Here is an 18,257-nt window from a genome sequence, read left to right on the forward strand (position 1 = left end):
GGTTTGGGTTATTGAAGCACTACTTTGCAGACCTGGCTTCCCCCCACCCAGCAGTGTGTGGCGTGAGCTGAGAAGTGCTTCACAAACGTATCAGCTGGGCTGTGTCCTCAGTTTGGTGTTGTTATAATCTGTGTGGTTTGGGGCTTTTTTCCGTCCCCCTTCCCCGCCCAATAATGAACATACAGGAATGTAGCTTAAAAAATGGTATAGTAAATCAGAAATAGCAAGATTGCTGTTAGAAGGATTGGTTCTTCCTTTCTATGGCAGTGCAGGGATATTTCTTTGATATAGTCTTTCTACCTTGTGCAAAAATATCTTCCTACAGTCTGGGTTGTCTGCTTGGGAGTAATTTAAAAAAATAAAATTTAAAAGTCAAGATTACTGGCAGCATAGTGGTAACTTGAGACAGGAGTCCATCCAGACTTGCAACTGGAGTCTGAAAATACAGCGCTCTAGCTGCCAATGAGCTGGTGTTTAGCATTGGGGGGCTTTTAATAGTGGATGTCTTGTATACACTTTACTCTGCCATCCTTAACTGAGGCTCTGTGACTTGTTCAGAGGCCAGAGTGTGGGAGACGATGCCTGCCATGAAACAGCAGTGCTGTGTGCGTGGTGTCGTGAGGCAGTAAAGATGCTCTTATATAAAATGCTGAGCAAATGCCGTCACTCTTGGTTTCATAATTGAAATTTCTGGGGCTGTTGTTGCTTTGTTTTGTTTATTTCTCTCCAGTGTGAGATCTACGTGTCTGTTGACAAATGCAATAAGAGACTCAACAAAATCATCAACAGTAATTATTTACTTGCTTCACCAGGAATTCTTCCTGATCACCTCTAGCGATTTGCAGGAAATATATGAAACAGGAAACTTCCCCAGCCTCTCATCCTTGCTGCAGAGATGAAAAACCTGCTTCCCAACTGCTGTGTTGAAGTTTTTTCCCCTAATGACTGTCATTGTTCAAAAGCTGCAGTGAGCCACAGTTGTAAGATATTAATGAGAGATTAAACCGTTTTCTCCTGAAGCGGCCCCTTCGCCGCTACATGTTGCTGGAACTCCGTCTAATGGCAATTAATAACATTATTATGGTTGAGCTGCGGCAGGGCGGGCTGTTGATGGAGGCATGCCTAGCTGTCCTGTGCCATGTGCCAGTTCCTCTGGCTGCTTTTAAATATTATTTTTTCTCTTTAATCCATGCAGGTAATCGAAATGAAGACTGAAGTGACTTCGGACCGTGAAGATTTTGCATACAACAGTCTGAAGGTGAGTGAGGAGCCCCTACTTAGTGCTGTAAACCTATTCCGTGGCTCCAACAGCCCAAACAAATTGGCTGAATGTGGTAATAACCCCAAACCTCCCGTTCTTGATTCTGACTATTAGAGATAGCAGTTTGAAAGCTGTAGCTCTCCGTCAGCTCCTGGGCCTGGGGTGGGCTCACAGATGTTTCTCTCGGAGGCAGTATCTGTTCTGCTGTGATCTACCTGCCACAGTGGTGACAAGCCCACTTACGGTGCTTTTTTTCCCCCCACATATTCCCACTGGGACTTTCTTGGGTTCCTTTGACGTGACGCGGTATGTGTCAGCAGTTTGCTGTGTGGGAGGTGTGACTTCTTGCAGCTGAAGCTCAACATGTTTCTTGTTCCAGGCTCCGACTCTGCTTTCCTTGCATTCCCAAGGTGCCAGTCAAGTCAAAACCAAATAAATCTGCTGTGTGGGATTGTGGTAATAGCCTCCATCTCCCAGCAGCAGTGCTGGTTGACCATAGTTGTTACGTCTTCCCTACCCTGCAGTTCATCTTGCCCCTAAGCTCTAAAGCCTTTCAGTTCCGCCTCCATCATTTTGTCCCTACGACATACAGAGTGACTGAAACCTGCTGGGCTCCTGTTGTGGCTGTGTGCGTTGTGTCCTCCTGCTCTAACTGTACCCAAATACTTCCGGTCTTGACTGTTAGGCCAGTTCTCGTGTCCTGCTCGTCCTCAGAAAACCAGTTTCTGGGGTAGGCTTTGTTAAGGGTTGGGTTTTTTTGTTTGATTGGTTAGGTTTTTGGGTAGTGCAGACGTACATTTCAGACACTCCTTCTCTCCCCATCCCCTTAACAAATCCTGCGATACAACTGAGAAATCCAGAGGAACACATGTTACATCATACTAAACCATCTGACAGTAGCAGTACCCATTTTTGCTGTCTGCATCATCTCCTTGGAGGGATGCAAAAAAAGCAGAATTTAGAGGTGGAAAGGATGTAATGTTCAACCCTAACTAAGAGCATACCTCTAGCAGTAGCTTTTTCTGGCACTTAGTTCATCCAATTTTTACTCTCTTAATCACGATGTTTGTGTTGCACTTGCTAGACGTGCTCTTTGTGATTGAGCCCATTGGAGTTAGAAGCATGGCAGGAGCTCTAAGATTGTTGCCCAAGTGTCTTCCAGTTGGTTAAACGTGGCTATGGGAGCTGTAAGCTTCTTGACCTTATAAAGCAAAGTGAACTTGCAGTGTGGAAGGGGAAAACTCAGCAGATGAGAGCCGCCACCTTCTTAAATGGCTTCTGTGGTTCTGACTTCTGTGCAAGTTCATAAATTGGGTTTTCTTCAAGTTTTAACCAGGAAGTTCAGGATGGAAATAATTACTTTGGATTTTCCTACTTTCTACGTGACTAATGTATTAACACACATAGTCCTAGTGTCTAACAAACATTAATAATTCTCTATTAATACCCTTTCATAGGAATAAGTAGCACATGTTACAAAAAAACAGGGTTCTTTAGCCTAAAGTGAACTTGCAAGGAAACACATCCCAGAGTTAGTTTTTAGTGGCATTGCACTGCAAGAGGTTCTCTTTAAGCATCTTTAAGAAATTCAACAAGAGCAAGTGCCGGGTCCTGCCCCTGGGGAGGAACAACCCCCCACACCAGCACAGGCTGGGGGTGACCTGCTGGAGAGCGGCTCTGCTGAGAGGCCCTGGGGGTGCTGGGGGGCAGCGAGGTGACCCTGAGCCAGCGCCGGGCCCTTGGGGCCAAGGGGGCCAGCGGTGCCCTGGGGGGCATGGAAAGGAGCGTGGCCAGCAGGGCGAGGGAGGTTCTCCTCCCCCTCTGCTCTGCCCCAGTGAGGCCACACCTGCAGGGCTGCGGCCAGGTCTGGGCCCCCCAGTCCAAGAAGGGCAGGGAACTGCTGGAGCAAGGCCAGCGCAGAGCTGCCAAGGGGATCAGGGGCTGGAGCATCTCCCTGGTGAGGAAAGGCTGAGAGACCTGGGCTTGTTCAGCCTGGAGAAGAGAAGCCTGAGGGGGGATCTCATCGGTGCCTATAAATATCTGAAGGGCGGGTGTCAGGGTGACGGGGCCGGGCTCTTTTCAGCGGTGCCCAACGCCAGGCCAAGGGGCCACGGGCACAAGCTGGAACACGGGAAGCTCCACCTGAACGTGAGGAGAAACCCCTTTGCTGTGGGGTGCCAGAGCAGGGGCACGGGCTGCCCAGAGAGGCTGTGGGGTCCCTTCCCTGGAGACATTCACCCCCCGCCTGGACGCGGCCCTGTGCCCCTGCTCTGGGGGTGCCTGCTCCAGCAGGGGGTGGGATGGGATGAGCTCCAGAGGTCCCTTCCAACCCCTGCCGTTCTGTGATCTCCAGCAGAAGGTTCGTGCTGGAGTTGCAGGAAAACGAGCTAAGGGTTGCAACAGGGAACAACCAGGTCTATGAGCTTGCTTTAACACAGTGCAGACCTGCACGGACCAGCTGTAGCACGTGATGTTTTGGGTACTGGCATGTTGGGTGACTGTCAGTCTAGGAAGAGCTGAGGTCCCTGTGAAAACCAAGGCAGAATTGCTTCAAATATCATAGTGAGGGACAGGATTTTGTGTTCACTGTAGGTGGATTGGCCTGAGAGGAACCAATGAAAAAGAGAGACAAAGACAGCTCACTGATGCTTTCCGCACTTCTGAATACAGGACACTGCCTGAAGTCTCCACCTGCAATGAAAGAGTGACTTACTGATGACTGAGTGCTGCTTTTCCTTCTTTCGTCCATGACGGCTGCTTCTGTGCCTGTAAAAAAACCTCTTCCTCTCTTATCTCTATTTCTCCTGCTAATTTATATCTCAAATATCTATACTACCTCCGGCTCCTTCAAGAGTCTTGTATAATTAGATTTACTTTTCCTTTTCACCAGCTTAAAAAGTCTTTTCTCTTGGGGAACTAGGCTGATCTTACCCGTAGCAAACTCTTCCTGTGGATGCTCTTGAATGGTCCATGAGATACCAGTTTATGGAGAAGGAGAAGGGGGTTGGCTTTGCACTGTTTTTTGGAAACTAAGACTCCTTAGCCAGTTTAGAAAGGTTTCACAAGGTTTTAGAAAGGTGGCTGCATTGTCTTTTCAGAAATCAGTGTATTGGTGTGAAATGAGTATGGATTTTGACCTAGGTGAGGTGTGAAGACTGTTATTGATGCAGCTGAACAGCTCATCGTGGTGTAGGAGTGTTGCACGGGATGGGGGAAGAGGTGCTTAGATAAGGTCATGAATGACCCAGGGTATGGTTTGGATAAATGAGTATATGAACACAGTAAACAGTACAAGTGTGTGTATAGATATAAGTATATGCATTATTTTAAAATAATGCGTACAAATAATAGTTTGGGTAAACAGAATAAATACAGTTATTACTGAAGAGCAGGTTTTGCTGGGGGTTAAGGACATTCCTGGGTCTTGTTCAGTACTTTGTGACCTGAGACTTCACTGCCTTCTCTTCACTTTGTGTCCTATTCAAGATATTTCTGACACGTGTGGCCCCTTGAGCAGGAGAATACAAGGTGTGGGTGTTAGTGGGTGGCCGCGCAGGCTTGGGTTTTGCAGCTAGTGCATGGTCTGCTACTTCATATGTGTCTGCTGTCAGCCGGCTTCGTGTCTTGGTGTAATTGTCCTGTGCTGCCACAGCACCCATGGTGGCCTTTGGGATTAGCTTTTGGTGGGGAGCCTTTCCGGGCGCGGATTTTGGCGGAGAGAAGCGAGTGAGGCACAGTCCTTCCTTAGAGAAGCTCATTTGGAGAAGGGGTGGTTGTTTCTTTTTGTAACGCTGCTAAGGAACGTGAGAAACGGGCTAACGCTGGTATGTTTACAGCAGGCATAAATGACGCATTCTTTGTAATGGATACATAGAGTTTTCAGTAGATTCTGACCCAAAATATGCCCAGCCAGGTGTTTGGTTAGCCATGATGCAGGGCTGGAGGGATGTAAAACTCCTCTTTTATCCTCCTGGTGGGAGACGTGTCCCTGAGTTACACCTGTAAAACAAGGAGTTCCCCAGTGAAAAATGTGTTTTCTGGCTTGTTTTTCAGGCTGGGAAAGTGGGAGTGAAAGCACCAGGGAGTCCTTGCCCTGCTCCTGTGTTCCTAGCAGGGGCACAATGCATAGTTTGATTTCTCGCTCTTCACATAGCTGGGATGTTTGTTTCATCCCTTAAACTCCGGAGTTCATCATAAAATGAGCTTCTAGAGGATTTTATTTTCTTTTCCTATCGAGTACCAGAAATAGAAGAGAGGGCAAATTCCCGGCACGGCAGTGCTAACCTCTGATTTACACAGGCTCATGCTTCACCCAGCGCTGTTATATAACCCCTTCCTAAAAAGCGAAGCTGTTTCCGTCACTGTTGGTGCTTGGGTACCCCTTTCACGCCTCTATAACGCTGTACACGTGGGACAAGTGTGAGTTCAAGTTCAGGACGTTCTGTTCGTGTAACTTGTCAAATAAATCAGCACTATTGGACTATGCAGAAGAAAGAGCGTTTCTCACAGTGCAAATAGAAATCTCCCTTTCCACATTCAAAGCATGTTATTTTAGCTTCTGTTCTGCCATCACTGATGCAAAAGGAGCGCCCAGGCAGGGGACCAGAGGCACCTCGCCCATGTCTTGTAGGTATTTTAACATTGCTCTATGCCCAAAATCTACCAAGAAAGGAGTAGGGAATTAATTTAATTGTAAACTCTGAAAAGAGTCCAGAGTGTGGGCTCTTGGAGCAGGATTGTTGGTTATTGGTTTCTTTCCCCATCTTCCTGGCTTTGTTTCTAACTGGAGCACAGCTTGGTGCAGTCAGTCCCTGGAGTTAGCAGTGTGGCTGACCATTTAAAAAAAAGAAAGAAAGGAGGGGAGGGCTGAGAAAGAGAGAGGAGATGGGGAAGGAAAAAAAAAAAGGGTAGGGGTCTTATCCAGCAACTAACAAGAATCACAGAAGAGCCATTTGTGTAGAAAAGCAGTTAATCGCTTTCTTTTTACCCTTCACCTGTCTCTAAGCATGATCAGAAAAGAGTGGAAAGCCAGCCGATGCTTCAGCCACGCGGCAAGAAGAGTTACCCCCGGTTTAGTATCGGTTCCCCGCCGTGCGGACGCTTTTCAAACTCTTCTCTAAAACAGTTCTAGAAAAGCCAGCGTCTCATATGCTCCCTCTGCTGAGCTGTGGTTAACGTGGATGTGGAGGAATTGCCAGGCCTAATGCATTTCTCATTCCTGCCCCTCCCCCCTTTTTTTTTTTAAATGACAGATGGTATAAAGTACCTGACTATGCTCCACTACTGATGGTGTTTGTTCAGCTCGGAGAATGTCCAGATGCCAGATCAGCTATTCTGTTCACACCTCTGCTGTGATAAGGCATGCTATTTATAATTTGGAAGGATTTATAATTATAGCACCCGTTTCCTATGGAAACGAGGTTTACACAGCTGTGCTAGCTACACGCTGTATAAATTGTATAAATTTCCTCCATCCCCACCCTGCGATTTTCAGATTCTTTAGCTCGCCTCAGCCAAAGTTGATAATGAAGCAGATATCCCATAGATAAGAGGGATCGTGCAAGAAAGCTGTGGAAAGGGTCAAAAGGCAGTGGGGGGGAGAGAAGCACCTGAATCTCAGTGGAGAAAGAGTTTGTGCTATTGTAGACACCAGAGAATCCACATGGATGGGGGTCGGTCCCTAGGAAAGAGCTGACCCCAAATCAGTCAGACACCAGGCTTTGTCGGCTTGTTTGCAGATGCCTCAATTTCTGCCATGCGGTGGTTGGATATGGATCCTGTTGGGTTTTGGTGTTGTCTGAGAGGCCTGGGTGCGTGGGGGCAGGAGGGAGCGGTGCTGGGTGCCGCCAGGCAGCAGCTGGTGCCGGAGGATCCCGTGCAAAGAGATGGCAGGTTGTTGGGATTTGGGCTGTGAGCAGGACCCCAGGAGTCTGGCTCCCTCCCTGTCTGTGACCTGTAGCAAGGACTGCACCATCGCAGGAGCAAAGCTGCTCTTGATCCAGCTGGGATGCTCCAGGTGGGTTTTGGGTGCTGGCAAAGAGCTGCTAAATGTGGTGTTACCACCTGCAAACAAAGCTTTATGGTGAAGTTCTGAAGTAAAGGCTGTCTTTGCTGCCTGAGTTTCATTCCTCTGTCTTCTACTGTCATGCAAAAGCAAATAAGCCCTTCAGTTGTCTTGGCAAACATGGCAATGCTCGAGCATTGTTATTCGGGAGAAGCAGTCGGCATCAAATTTTTACGGTATCGCCCCTGCCTGTCAGATGCCAGCAGCTGATGAGATGTCAGGGCAAGCAAATCCTCTAAACATTGCACTGGGGTAGGGAAATTACAAAATGTATGAGCAAAGAAGCGGTAGTGGGAATTCACACAGCCGTAGCTCACCTAACGGGGCATCTGCCATGGTGAAGGGTCATGTAAATTGGCATCTTTGAGCTTATCTGAGTGTGAAAGATGTGGGGTTTGTGGTGATTTCTTGTTCGAGAAGGAGAAGGGGTGGAGAAAAAACCAAACGTGTTTGGCTTCTCTAACAGCTCGCATTTGTGTTTAAAAATAGTGTCAACAAATTAAAAAAAATCTCCCCTGTGTCACCCTGTAATTGTTGTTATTAAAGGGCAACACGCTACTGATTACAGCAAAAATCTTTTCTGAGCCACACGTGGCTGGACAGGCAGCAAAATCCGGTTCTCGGCATGAATTGATCATTCGGCTGCGATCATCGGTAATTGAGTTACCTTAGAGGCATCTTGGAAAAGGATGAGGCACTATGAGACATTTTTATCTAAACTGGTTAACGGCTTGGTATTTTCCAGAGGCAAGAGCTGGAGTCTGAGAACAAGAAGCTGAAAAATGAACTTAATGAGCTGAGGAAGGCTATCGCAGATCGAGCAACCCAGAACAACTCATCTAATGATATTCAGGACAGTTATAACCTCTTACTGAATCAGCTGAAATCGGCCAACGAGGAGTTGGAAGTGCGGAAAGAAGAGGTGCTCATCCTGAGGTCGCAGATTATGAAGGCAGCCCAGCAAAAAGAGACAGGCAAAAACATGGTAATTGAGAGTGTAATGGATTTTCCTTTCCTTTTCCTGTTCTGTTGCTAAAAATTCACTGCCTGCCTGAATGATGCCATTTTTGAATTGGTAGCCTCTGGGAGGCAGGATGGTGTGGGGAGGTTACAGGGGGTTCTGCAGGTTCATAGGAGGTTTTGCCTATGAAAAAGATATAGTCCATGACAAAGTTTCAGACAGCCCAGGACTATATGTCTGTACTGCTGTAAGGTGCTTGACCCCAGAGCTGATGAGGTCTAGCCAGCCTACACCAAGGAACAACTTCCCAGGTTTGGTCCTGCCCTTTGGTCACACCAACCCCAGGCAGCGCCCCAGGCCTGGGGCAGAGGGGCTGGGAAGTGCCCGGCGGAGAAGGCCCTGGGGGTGCTGGCTGACAGCCGGCTGGGCATGAGCCAGCAGTGCCCGGGTGGCCAAGGAGGCCACCAGCCCCCGGGCTTGTGTCAGCACTGGTGTGGCCAGCAGGAGCCGGGCAGGGATGGGGTCCCTGTGCTGGGCCCTGGGGAGGCCCCACCTCGAGTGCTGGGCTCAGGTTTGGGCCCCTCGGGACAAGAAGGGCCTTGAGGGGCTGGAGCGTGTCCAGAGAAGGGCAGCGGGGCTGGGGCAGGGTCTGGAGCACAAGTGTGCTGGGGGGCGGCTGAGGGGGCTGGGGGGGTTTAGCCTGGAGAAGAGGGGGCTGAGGGGAGCCCTTCTCGCTCTCTACAGCTGCCTGAGAGGGGCTGGAGTGAGGTGGGGGGTCGGTCTCTGCTCCCAAGTCACCAGTGACAGGACGAGAGGAACCGGCCCCAGGCTGCGTCAGGGGAGGTTTAGGTTGGAGATGAGGGGAAATGCCTTCCCTGCCAGAGGGGTCAGGCCCTGGCACAGGCTGCCCAGAGAGGTGGGGGAGTCACCGTCCCTGGGGGCGTTCAAAGGACGTGCAGACGTGTCCCTTGGGGCCATGGTTTAGGAGGCCTGGGGGTGTTGGGTTGGGGGTTGGACTTGATGATCCCAGAGGTCTTTTCCAACCTTAATGATTCTATGATTCTTCAGACCTGCACCAAGGTGTGGTGGTCTGAGATGGTTCCTGGTGGTGTTTTGTGACAACCAGCTTATTCTGCAAGGACATGGGATTGGGAAAAAGAGCTTCTGGACCAGATTCTGCTCACTTGATGCTGGTGCACCTGCAGTGTGTTTCTAGTGGCATGTAGGCAAGAAGAGAGCCTGTCCCATCACACTCATTTGTGAGCTTCTTGTTTAGAGCCTCTTCTATTGAAGAGTACATTTTCTGAAAACTCTCACTTGGGCTTTTTAATTCAGTGCCTTAACATTCCTCGAGGTTTTGGTATGTTTTGTATCTCAGACCACACACACCCCCTTATCTCCCTCCCAGGTTCATGCATCCTCCTCCCATCTCCTAATCTCTGCTGCTGTCTGTTTGCATGCATATGAATTCATAGAAACTCTCTAGTCTGATGGATGCCCCGAGGAAGCTCTATTAAGGATGGCTGGGAGTTGTTTGATAGCAGGAACTTTGAAAGGCAGGAGGAGATGTGCAGGATGTCACGCTGCTGTGTTTTGCGTGTTGATTTTAGGAGAGCATCAGCACCAATGCCAACTGGCCGAACAGTGACAAGCACGTTGATCAAGAGGACGCGATTGAAGCCTACCAGGGGATGTGCGAGACGAACCGGTAAGTGTGGCCCAAATTTTTCTGGCAGCAGGAGGGCCTGACCAAGGCATGAGAGATGGGATCCAGACCAAAATTAAGAACAAGTTTTAGAGACTTACCAGCTTCTGGATTGTGTTCTGGACCATGGGTCGAGGATGGATCGTAAGGATGGGACCAAAGATGCAGGCCTGGTAGTGGGTGAGGAGCCCTCATCTTTGGGGCAGTGTGTCCCTGAGGGAGGGGAGATGCTGGGGAGGTGGAAAAGCCAACATGGAAGTGAGCAAAAATGGATTTTGACTTTGCTTCTAGTACATAAATAGTAGCAAGACTAGGATTTGGGATATATTTAAGCATTACTTATTTCAAGTCAGTCCTCACGCTATGGTGGGGAGACAATGTGGTTCCCCTCTCATTTTCCCAGAGGCAGGAGCTCGTGATGATGAACCGAGCTAACAAACACACGCTATATTCTCTGGCAACACCCACATTATTGGTTTTGTTGCATCTAAACTGAGCGTTGGGAGTGTTTGTTTGATTACAGGTTTCCCATAGCGAGGGTTAATGTTGTGAACACGTGTCTGTCCTCATAGTAACAATGGGCTTATATCGCAAGGCATTTAATCAAGCCTTGCAGCTACGCAGGAGGGCATCAAATGAAAAAAAAGCAGTATCTTGCAAGAAGACAAAATGACATGGAATAAATGGCAAATTAATATGTAAATTAAATATTTATTTTAGTGGAAGGAAACGGAACGTTCGTCTCCTTTTCTCTTGACAAATAGAGATGTTTGAGACTTTTTTCCTAAAGAATTTGCATTCAGCAAGGTAGTCAGAAGACCTAACCATTGTGGATTCATGGCTTTTAATAACACAGCGTACTTTGGTGCTTTGTAAACTGGTTGCAGACGATTGTTAGCAGTCCAGGCAGGGAAAGACCATGACTTAATTAGGATTTTATTCATACCCGTATGAACATCGGCAAAGACACACCACCTTTGAATGCAGTGTGAAAATTGTGAAGCGTTGCTTAACGCTTTCAGAACTGGACGGCCAAAAAGGTGCAATGGGAAATCCGTGTGCCTGGCTTGGTGGGCAAAACTTCAGCGTACGTACAGCTGTGCGGTCAACTTCGGTCAGCACGTCTGTGCTGTGTGTCCCCCAAATTCCTGTCGTAGTATGGGCTGGGTTTTCTGAATTTGCATCTGGTTTACTTCTTGGGAAAACCCTAGGAGAACCTGTGGAGATCTCTCCAGTTAGCCCTGTGTGAGTACCAAGGTGGGCTTGCTGGAAGGGCTGGGTTCCACATGTGTTGGATTTAAACATAGCTTAAAACCCTGATGGGCGGACTGAGGCTCTGCCTGCGCTAGTACTGCTAGCTTTCACTTCAGCTGGGGGACCTGGAAGAGTGGGGAGTGTTGGGGTCCAGGACACTCGTGACACTGGTTTTTTATCTGGGCATCGTGTCTGGCTGGATCAGGACCAGCATTTGTTTCTTTTCAATTTGTTGCTATTGAATATTTGCTTTCCTGAAGTGACCTTCCTGATGAAATTTCCACCCCTCCTGCAGTAGAGGTCATGAGATTTTATTTTTGTCAGTAAATCAATGGGGCTCAGCGTGCTTCCTACTGCAAGGTGTGTTTTTTGGTCACTTAATGAGTTCTGTGGATTTTTCTCTTATTTCCTTCCAACTTCTTCCTGGAGCACTGGGCTCAGGTGCCTTCCTGGGCACTGGTGTGGGATGTGAAATCCCATTGTCAGGCACAGCTTTAATGACTCCCTAAACTGCATTTTCCAGTGTGCACGTGTAGGGAATGGTCAGTTTGTGTTCAGGTGTTCGTGAAGGAGTTTGGAGTCAAAACAAGAGGTGCTGCTTTCACAGGGCACGTATCTGACCTGTATGTATGGGTTGTATCACTGGTCCCCAGTGGTAATTGATATTTGGCCAACTTGGAGTGCTGTGTTTTCCACTTTCACTCAACCTGCCAGGAGACTCTGGTCCTTCTTCAGCCGTTCTGGTTTCCAGACTTAACTTCTGCACGGAGGATGGAATCACACACACAAATCATCAGAAATGCTGCAAAAGGTCTAATTTTCCACAGGGTATAAATCTCTGTCCTTGCCATTGCACAGGTGAGCTGCAGTTTAAGAACTTCATGTGGTAAGGCCATGGTGGTTTTGGGGCTCTTGAGACTTGGGAGGGGAAATCTGCAGCCTCCAGGCTCAGCTTCCTATCACCTCCCTCGTCTACCTCTCAAACAAAGCTTGGCTCTTGCAATACAGTCGCGGTAGCTCTACGTACAATCCCCCTGATTTTCTCTAGTGATTTATCCGATGGCTTGTTAATCACTACCAGCTTTCCTGTTATACGGTTCCCCGTGCATTTGTTTGTATATTGGGTTGGTTTATAAACTGTAGGCTGAAGTCAATAGCAATAAAACAGATGAAAACAAATGCTCAAGGAGCATGGATTATTGTATTTGATGATATAAATTAACATTCCCTCATTTGTACTTAAGCAACTCTATACCCAAGTGTGTCAGCCTGAGAAATAAAACTGCTTGCTCTTTCTAATCTTGATCAATAAATATTTTAACGGAAAGCTTTTCTCGTGGGGTTGCAATTCTGAAGTAGGATTAATAAGCAAGAGCCACTCTTTCTCCCAGGTGCACTGCAGGAAACACTCCCATTTCTCTTTGTCCTGATACCTGATAGAGATGACAGCTCTTCCATCGGTTCAGACCAATGTGGTAAAGCCGTGGTCCACCCATGGGTCACTCCTAGCTTGAAGTCACCATGTCTTGGCTCTTTAGGCTGGGGATGGAGCATGGCTTTATTTTGGTGGGAGACAGACCTTTTATTCACTTTATATGATCCAGGACTTTTAAATATAGCAGGAGGAAAATGGGAAAATCTTCCAGGTGCTGCTAACCCTGTCCACGTAGTGATCCTCTTCCTCCACACTGCTCTTGAGGGGAAGCCCTTTGATGCCAGGTCAAGGGGAAGTTTGATTTAAAAGCAAACCCTTACCAATGCAGTGAACTCAGCTTTTTTTCTTTTCCCTTCCCTCCCACACCCCACACCCCCCACTGGCTTTCAACTGCTAAAGGGAAAAGTATGAAGTTAGTTTCCAGCTAATTTTCTGCTTCAATAACTGAGTGTAAAGCTAAGTAGGCTTTTTGTTCCCTGTTTCAGTTCCTGGGATCTTTTCTTTCAAGCCTGTTTTGATCTTGGTGGAAAGGTAGAGCCAACAAAAGACTAGGTGATGATGTTAGAGATAATAATCTGGCAGCTCAAAGCAGATCAAGCTTAGTCTTTGAAATTAACTTCTGTGATAACTTCCAAATGATTTCGGTAGAGTACATGGCTCTTTTCTCCTGCTGGGTAAGTCCCACCTGCAGCTGCAGTGCAAAGTAAAGGGCTGATGATGCTGGCTTCACTTGGAGGGTGCTTTTGCAGCTGGAAGAGGCCATCACACGGAAAGGGCTCATATCTCTGCTTCCCACTCTCTGATGTGTCTCTTATCACTGCTTCCCACTCTGTCATGTATCTAATCTGTGATGTGCATTAGTTTTCCATTTAATTAAACAACAAGCGTATCTGTGTTTGAAAATGAAATGCTCCTTCTCCTTTATTAAGAGATGATAATTATCTGAAGGTGCTAAAATGAACATCTCTGGGGTTTGGTATACCTGCACCTCCTTTAAGCTACTTGGAGGAAGGGAGGGAGGTGTTTGGGCAGGGGTTTGTCTCCCTTTCATGGAGGCAGTTTGCCAACTGTGGGTCGCCAGCTGCTCCCCCAGACTCATACCTCCAATGTAAGGACAAAGGAGAAAAGAGGTTTTGCAGATCGTGTCCTTTCAACTCATTTCAGGCTTGTTTGAGAGAAGGTTTTACCCAGCATTTTAGGAAATTATTTTGGCACATGCTAATTAATCTAATTAGCTAGAAAGGACCCCTGTTGACTTTTAGTGTCGCGGTCAGCATGAACTTCTGTGAAAAGGGAAGAAGCTCAGTGATTTCTGAGTCAGTACCGTGTTGATGAACAGGGACTGAATGCTTATTTCCCAGGGCACTTTTATCTTAGTATAGTGGCAGCCCCTCGAGCTGCTTTCCTCATTTACCACAATGCGTATGATTAAACAAAAAGGAAGGAAAGCTATTTTTCAAAGGAGGTTATCCAGGAAAATGCATCTCTTAAAAATGCTGCTCATCAAATGAGATTTCCCAGGTTAATGACATGTAATAAATAGTGAGGATCCTTTCTGAGTTTTTTCTTGGTTTTCAGTGCCTAGTACATGTTCTATTAAGCTTATCTGAACCAAAAAACTAAAGACCTTACTACCCAAACCAGACCAATAAACCTCCCTGTATCTGTCAGCCTACGGACCCTTCTGGAATCCTGCTATGCATGGGTAAAACTTTAATCTAAATTCATACATGCGGCTTTAACAGATGAATTTTCCAAATGTCAATGCCTGAAATGTTTGTTGCTTTTGAGAAATGCCGCGCTCGTACACCAGGATCAAAGGGATGGGCAAGCTGTCTGCGGTGGTGAGACACCTCTCGAGTTCTTTCATGGTAGTGCTGCAACGCCACAGTTCTCACTGCTTTCCTCGTGTGAAAATTTGCTTTAGAAGGCTTGTGCTTTTCCATTTAAATATGCAGAGCTTTCCTTGCCAGGGAATGGCATTTGCTATACCCTTTTTTAAAATAGGAGATGTATATTGGCTTGGTTCTTTTTTATTTTTCTCTGAAAGTTTGATATATTAAGTGATTTGGGTTTTTCTTTTTTTTAATTATTATTTCCAAAAAGCAAAACTTTTTGAACCCACATCGAGGCCAAGTAAAATCTCACTGTAGCAAGTGTTCCTGGTCAGGTTGACCAGCTTATATCACTCATTTGTAATGTGTTCAACACCTTGTTAAAGATAAATGAGTTTCCTGCCTTTCATAACTTAAAAAAAAAAATAATCCAAACCCTGTTAAAAGGAAACCTTTAGTATTAAAGTGAGATGAGGCTTTTCTGGATCTTTTTCTGCCTGGCTGGATACAGAGGTTTGATCTCAAGTGGATGTAAGGGAACAACTATCCAAGGAGTGTTCGGACCGAAGGTTGCTCTGAGGAAAGGCTGGTGTGTTTGACTTGCTGATTGAGGAGACCCTCGACTGAAGTAGAAGGAAGAGAGTTTATTTTAGTCCAGTGGAAGTCGCTTCAGAAGGAAGGAAATGGAGAAACTTGTCTTCAAATTGAGTTATTAGCGAGACGTGCCAGAGCCCACAAGGTCTGGAAGAGGATAGAGTTGTTCCAAGCTGTCAGTATGCAATGAGCAGGGGGCTCAGTTTATTTTTGCACTGTAGGTTGGAAGCGCATGTGGGCTCTTCCAGCTCAAGAATAGTTAATTTTTGGGTGGGGGGAAGCAAAGCAGCCTGTTGAGAGCTGCTAAGGATCACTCTGTGCTTTTCATTTTACCCCAACTGTGTTCGGACAGCTCTTCCTTTACCCCTCGGGCTGACTTCTGCTCTCTCATTTATCACTCAAGGTCTGTCTTTCTCCTCCCTGCTTTTTAAGCGTAAGGTTTTAATGAGGATTTGAGCTAGTTGGTGGGGTGTGGGCTTGCCAGCTTCTCCTTGCAGTCATACGAGAAGCAGTTTAGCCATACAGTATGAAATGGAAACTCGGGCTCTGACCTCCAAGAGTTGGGCTTTTTGGTAAAAATACCTCAGGAATGATGATATCCTGCCAGGAGGTTGGACTGGGTGATCTGTGATGGTCCCTTCTCTCCTGGATGATTTTTGGATTGTTGGCTGCAGTGGGTCGGGGAGGAAAGGGCTGCGTGAGGACATGTTTCGCAGCTGGGCTGGAAGGAGAAGCTCCAGTAGCCAGGGGTGTCATACAGGGCACGACCAGGACATGGTTCTCCTTTGCCATGGTGGAAAAGGAAATACAATGTTATGAAAGTGTGCTTTAAAGAATAAAATAAAACTAAATTAATAAGGGTTCTGCACCTTTTCCCCTTCTACTGCAATTGACCTTTTGTCTTTCTCTGTCCTGTTGTTTCCTTTTTCTGTCCTTTATTTCTAGCAAGACTGAGGACTGGGGGTATCTCAATGAAGATGGAGAGCTCGGCTTGGCTTATCAAGGTTTAAAGCAAGTTGCCAGGTCAAATACTTTCTTTTTTCCCCCCCCTCTCACTGCTGCTTCTCCCCTCTCTCCCTTTCGCTTTCCCTTTTGTTTCTTTCTCTTCCTCTGCTGTTATCCTCTATAGGACCTGTTGTCCTTCCTGGGAGCAGCTGGAGGTAGGATATCCAAACTGGAGGCATGGAGACCTCCCCTAATTTTCAGAGGTGCCATTGCGATTTTAATTGGGCATCGCTGATGGTGGCTGTTGTCACTAATGCCTGAGCTGTGATTCAGTAAGAATTATGTTACATTAATGGGAAATTGTGCGATAAAGGTGTTGGGAAGCTGTAATCTCCAGGAAGCCAAAAAAACCCACAAAACAACCCCAAAACAAAACCCAAAAAACCCCAAACCAATGAACAAAAAACCATAAACCATTTTAGATGGTTTTATTTCTGAATTGCATTAAGATATAGCACCTCCCTAAAGGGTTTTCTCCCAATCCTTGACACGTCAGAAGCGGAGTCCCTGTGCTTGTATCACGATGCTGTCTGCTTTGCATGCTCCCGGGGATTGTGCGCTCCCATCCATGCGTTGCCTGTAGGTATAAGGAGGAAGAACGTGGTGGGGACATAGTGCCGTCCTTCCACAGCCCTCCCCACGTCCTGCTCTGGTGGGCAAATACCCCAGCGGGACGCACCAGGGCAGCAACTGCAACCTCCGTATCTTCTGGGGATGCCGGTGATTCTGTAATGATCTCTCATCTCCAAACTAATGAATGTTTAGAAACACAAATGGAGATTAAAGCGAGGCAGAAGGCCTCCTGGATTTTTTTCTCCTGGTTCAACCTGGTGCTTGGAAGAGCTGATAATTAGATGTTAATCAGTCTGTGCTCTCCCGCAGGGTGGTTACGAGGCTCCAGTATATATGATTTTTATAAAAGATATGAAACGAGCTGATTAAGGACACTATAGAAAGGAAAAGTCAAAATAATCTTTTGTATAAAGTAGTCTAAAGTGCTCAGATCTAGAAGGATCAGAGTAAAACCAGACAACAACAGGAAAAATACTGGGGACGATTAATTTGTTTTTCAAAGCAATGTAGGAACCCAAGTTCTTGAAGGAGCATGTTTTTCTGACGGCAGCTCACAGTTAATCCGAACCCACGTGAAGAAACAAAATGAAAATTAAGTACTTACTTCATGGTGTGCCTGTATTTTCCAAGCCTTTTAAGAATATAACTCCTGACAGCATGATTACGAGGCTGTGTGTGTTACTGCCCATGTTTCTATAGTTGGAAAATATCCTTTTCTATCTTTTGCTGGAAAATGAGTGTAGAGATTGGGTTGTTTCAATTTTTTTTTTTTTTAAAGCAACAACAACGAAAAACAAACTGGAGAATGATTAATGCTTTTCATCCAAACCCCAAAACAACACCAAAAAAATTCTCATGCTTAATTGTTCCTTCAGGGAAGCAGTTCACAGGCGTGAATCTCCATTAATTTCCCAGTGGACCTGAAACAGTTGGTCCCGAAGAAGCTTCTTCCCCACTGGCACAGCCCTACGTCTGTGCACGTCCTGGGCAAATGCTAAGCTATCGACACCAGAGTCTTCCTCACCTTTGAGGATCGCTGTTTGCATCCGATGCCAGAGGAGCCGAAGCCTCTGAGCCGGGTGCGTGGCTGTCCGTAGCTCTGCCCAGGAGAGCACATCCATGAGCTACAGGAAGGACATGGCCTTGGTTTATCCCCCTGGGTTGTTCCTCCTCTTTGCCACCATTGCCCTGTATAGTCTGGGACCTAATACTTTGCAGTTTCTGGCTCGATGCCCTTTCTTCAGAGTTCTCATACCTTCTGGAGTCATTTATTTCGCTCTTCTTGAAAGAGCTGGTAGAATAACGAGAAGGTTTCCGTTTAGCAGAGGGTAGGCAATACCTAAAAATACCTAAAACCATCAATTATCGTGTCACTTGCCAGGTTTGTCAGCATCCCCATCAGCAAGGGTGTCTACAGGAGGGAGGGCAGTTAACATCTGAGTGATGAATCATTCTTCTGCTGGATTAACAAAGGCATTCTGGTTTTGCAAATGGCTCGATAAGATAATGCATTAACTCAATGTCTTGCTAACCCTTGAGCTCAGCATTTCCCCCCTGGGGTTGTCTTTGT

General features: G+C 46.7%; 1 protein-coding gene across 1 annotated transcript in view; it reads left to right on the top strand.

Moving 5' to 3' along the window:
* Positions 1 to 18,257, top strand: part of MYO5B (myosin VB) — a 160,558-nt gene that overhangs the window by 126,074 nt on the left and 16,227 nt on the right. The window contains exons 27-29 of the mRNA XM_064438928.1: positions 1,196 to 1,258; positions 8,071 to 8,310; positions 9,897 to 9,994. Coding sequence (XP_064294998.1) covers positions 1,196 to 1,258; positions 8,071 to 8,310; positions 9,897 to 9,994 — 401 coding nt within the window. The remainder of the gene's footprint in view (positions 1 to 1,195; positions 1,259 to 8,070; positions 8,311 to 9,896; positions 9,995 to 18,257) is intronic.

This window comes from Phalacrocorax carbo, chromosome Z (genome assembly GCF_963921805.1).
Source record: "Phalacrocorax carbo chromosome Z, bPhaCar2.1, whole genome shotgun sequence".
Taxonomy (NCBI): domain Eukaryota; kingdom Metazoa; phylum Chordata; class Aves; order Suliformes; family Phalacrocoracidae; genus Phalacrocorax; species Phalacrocorax carbo.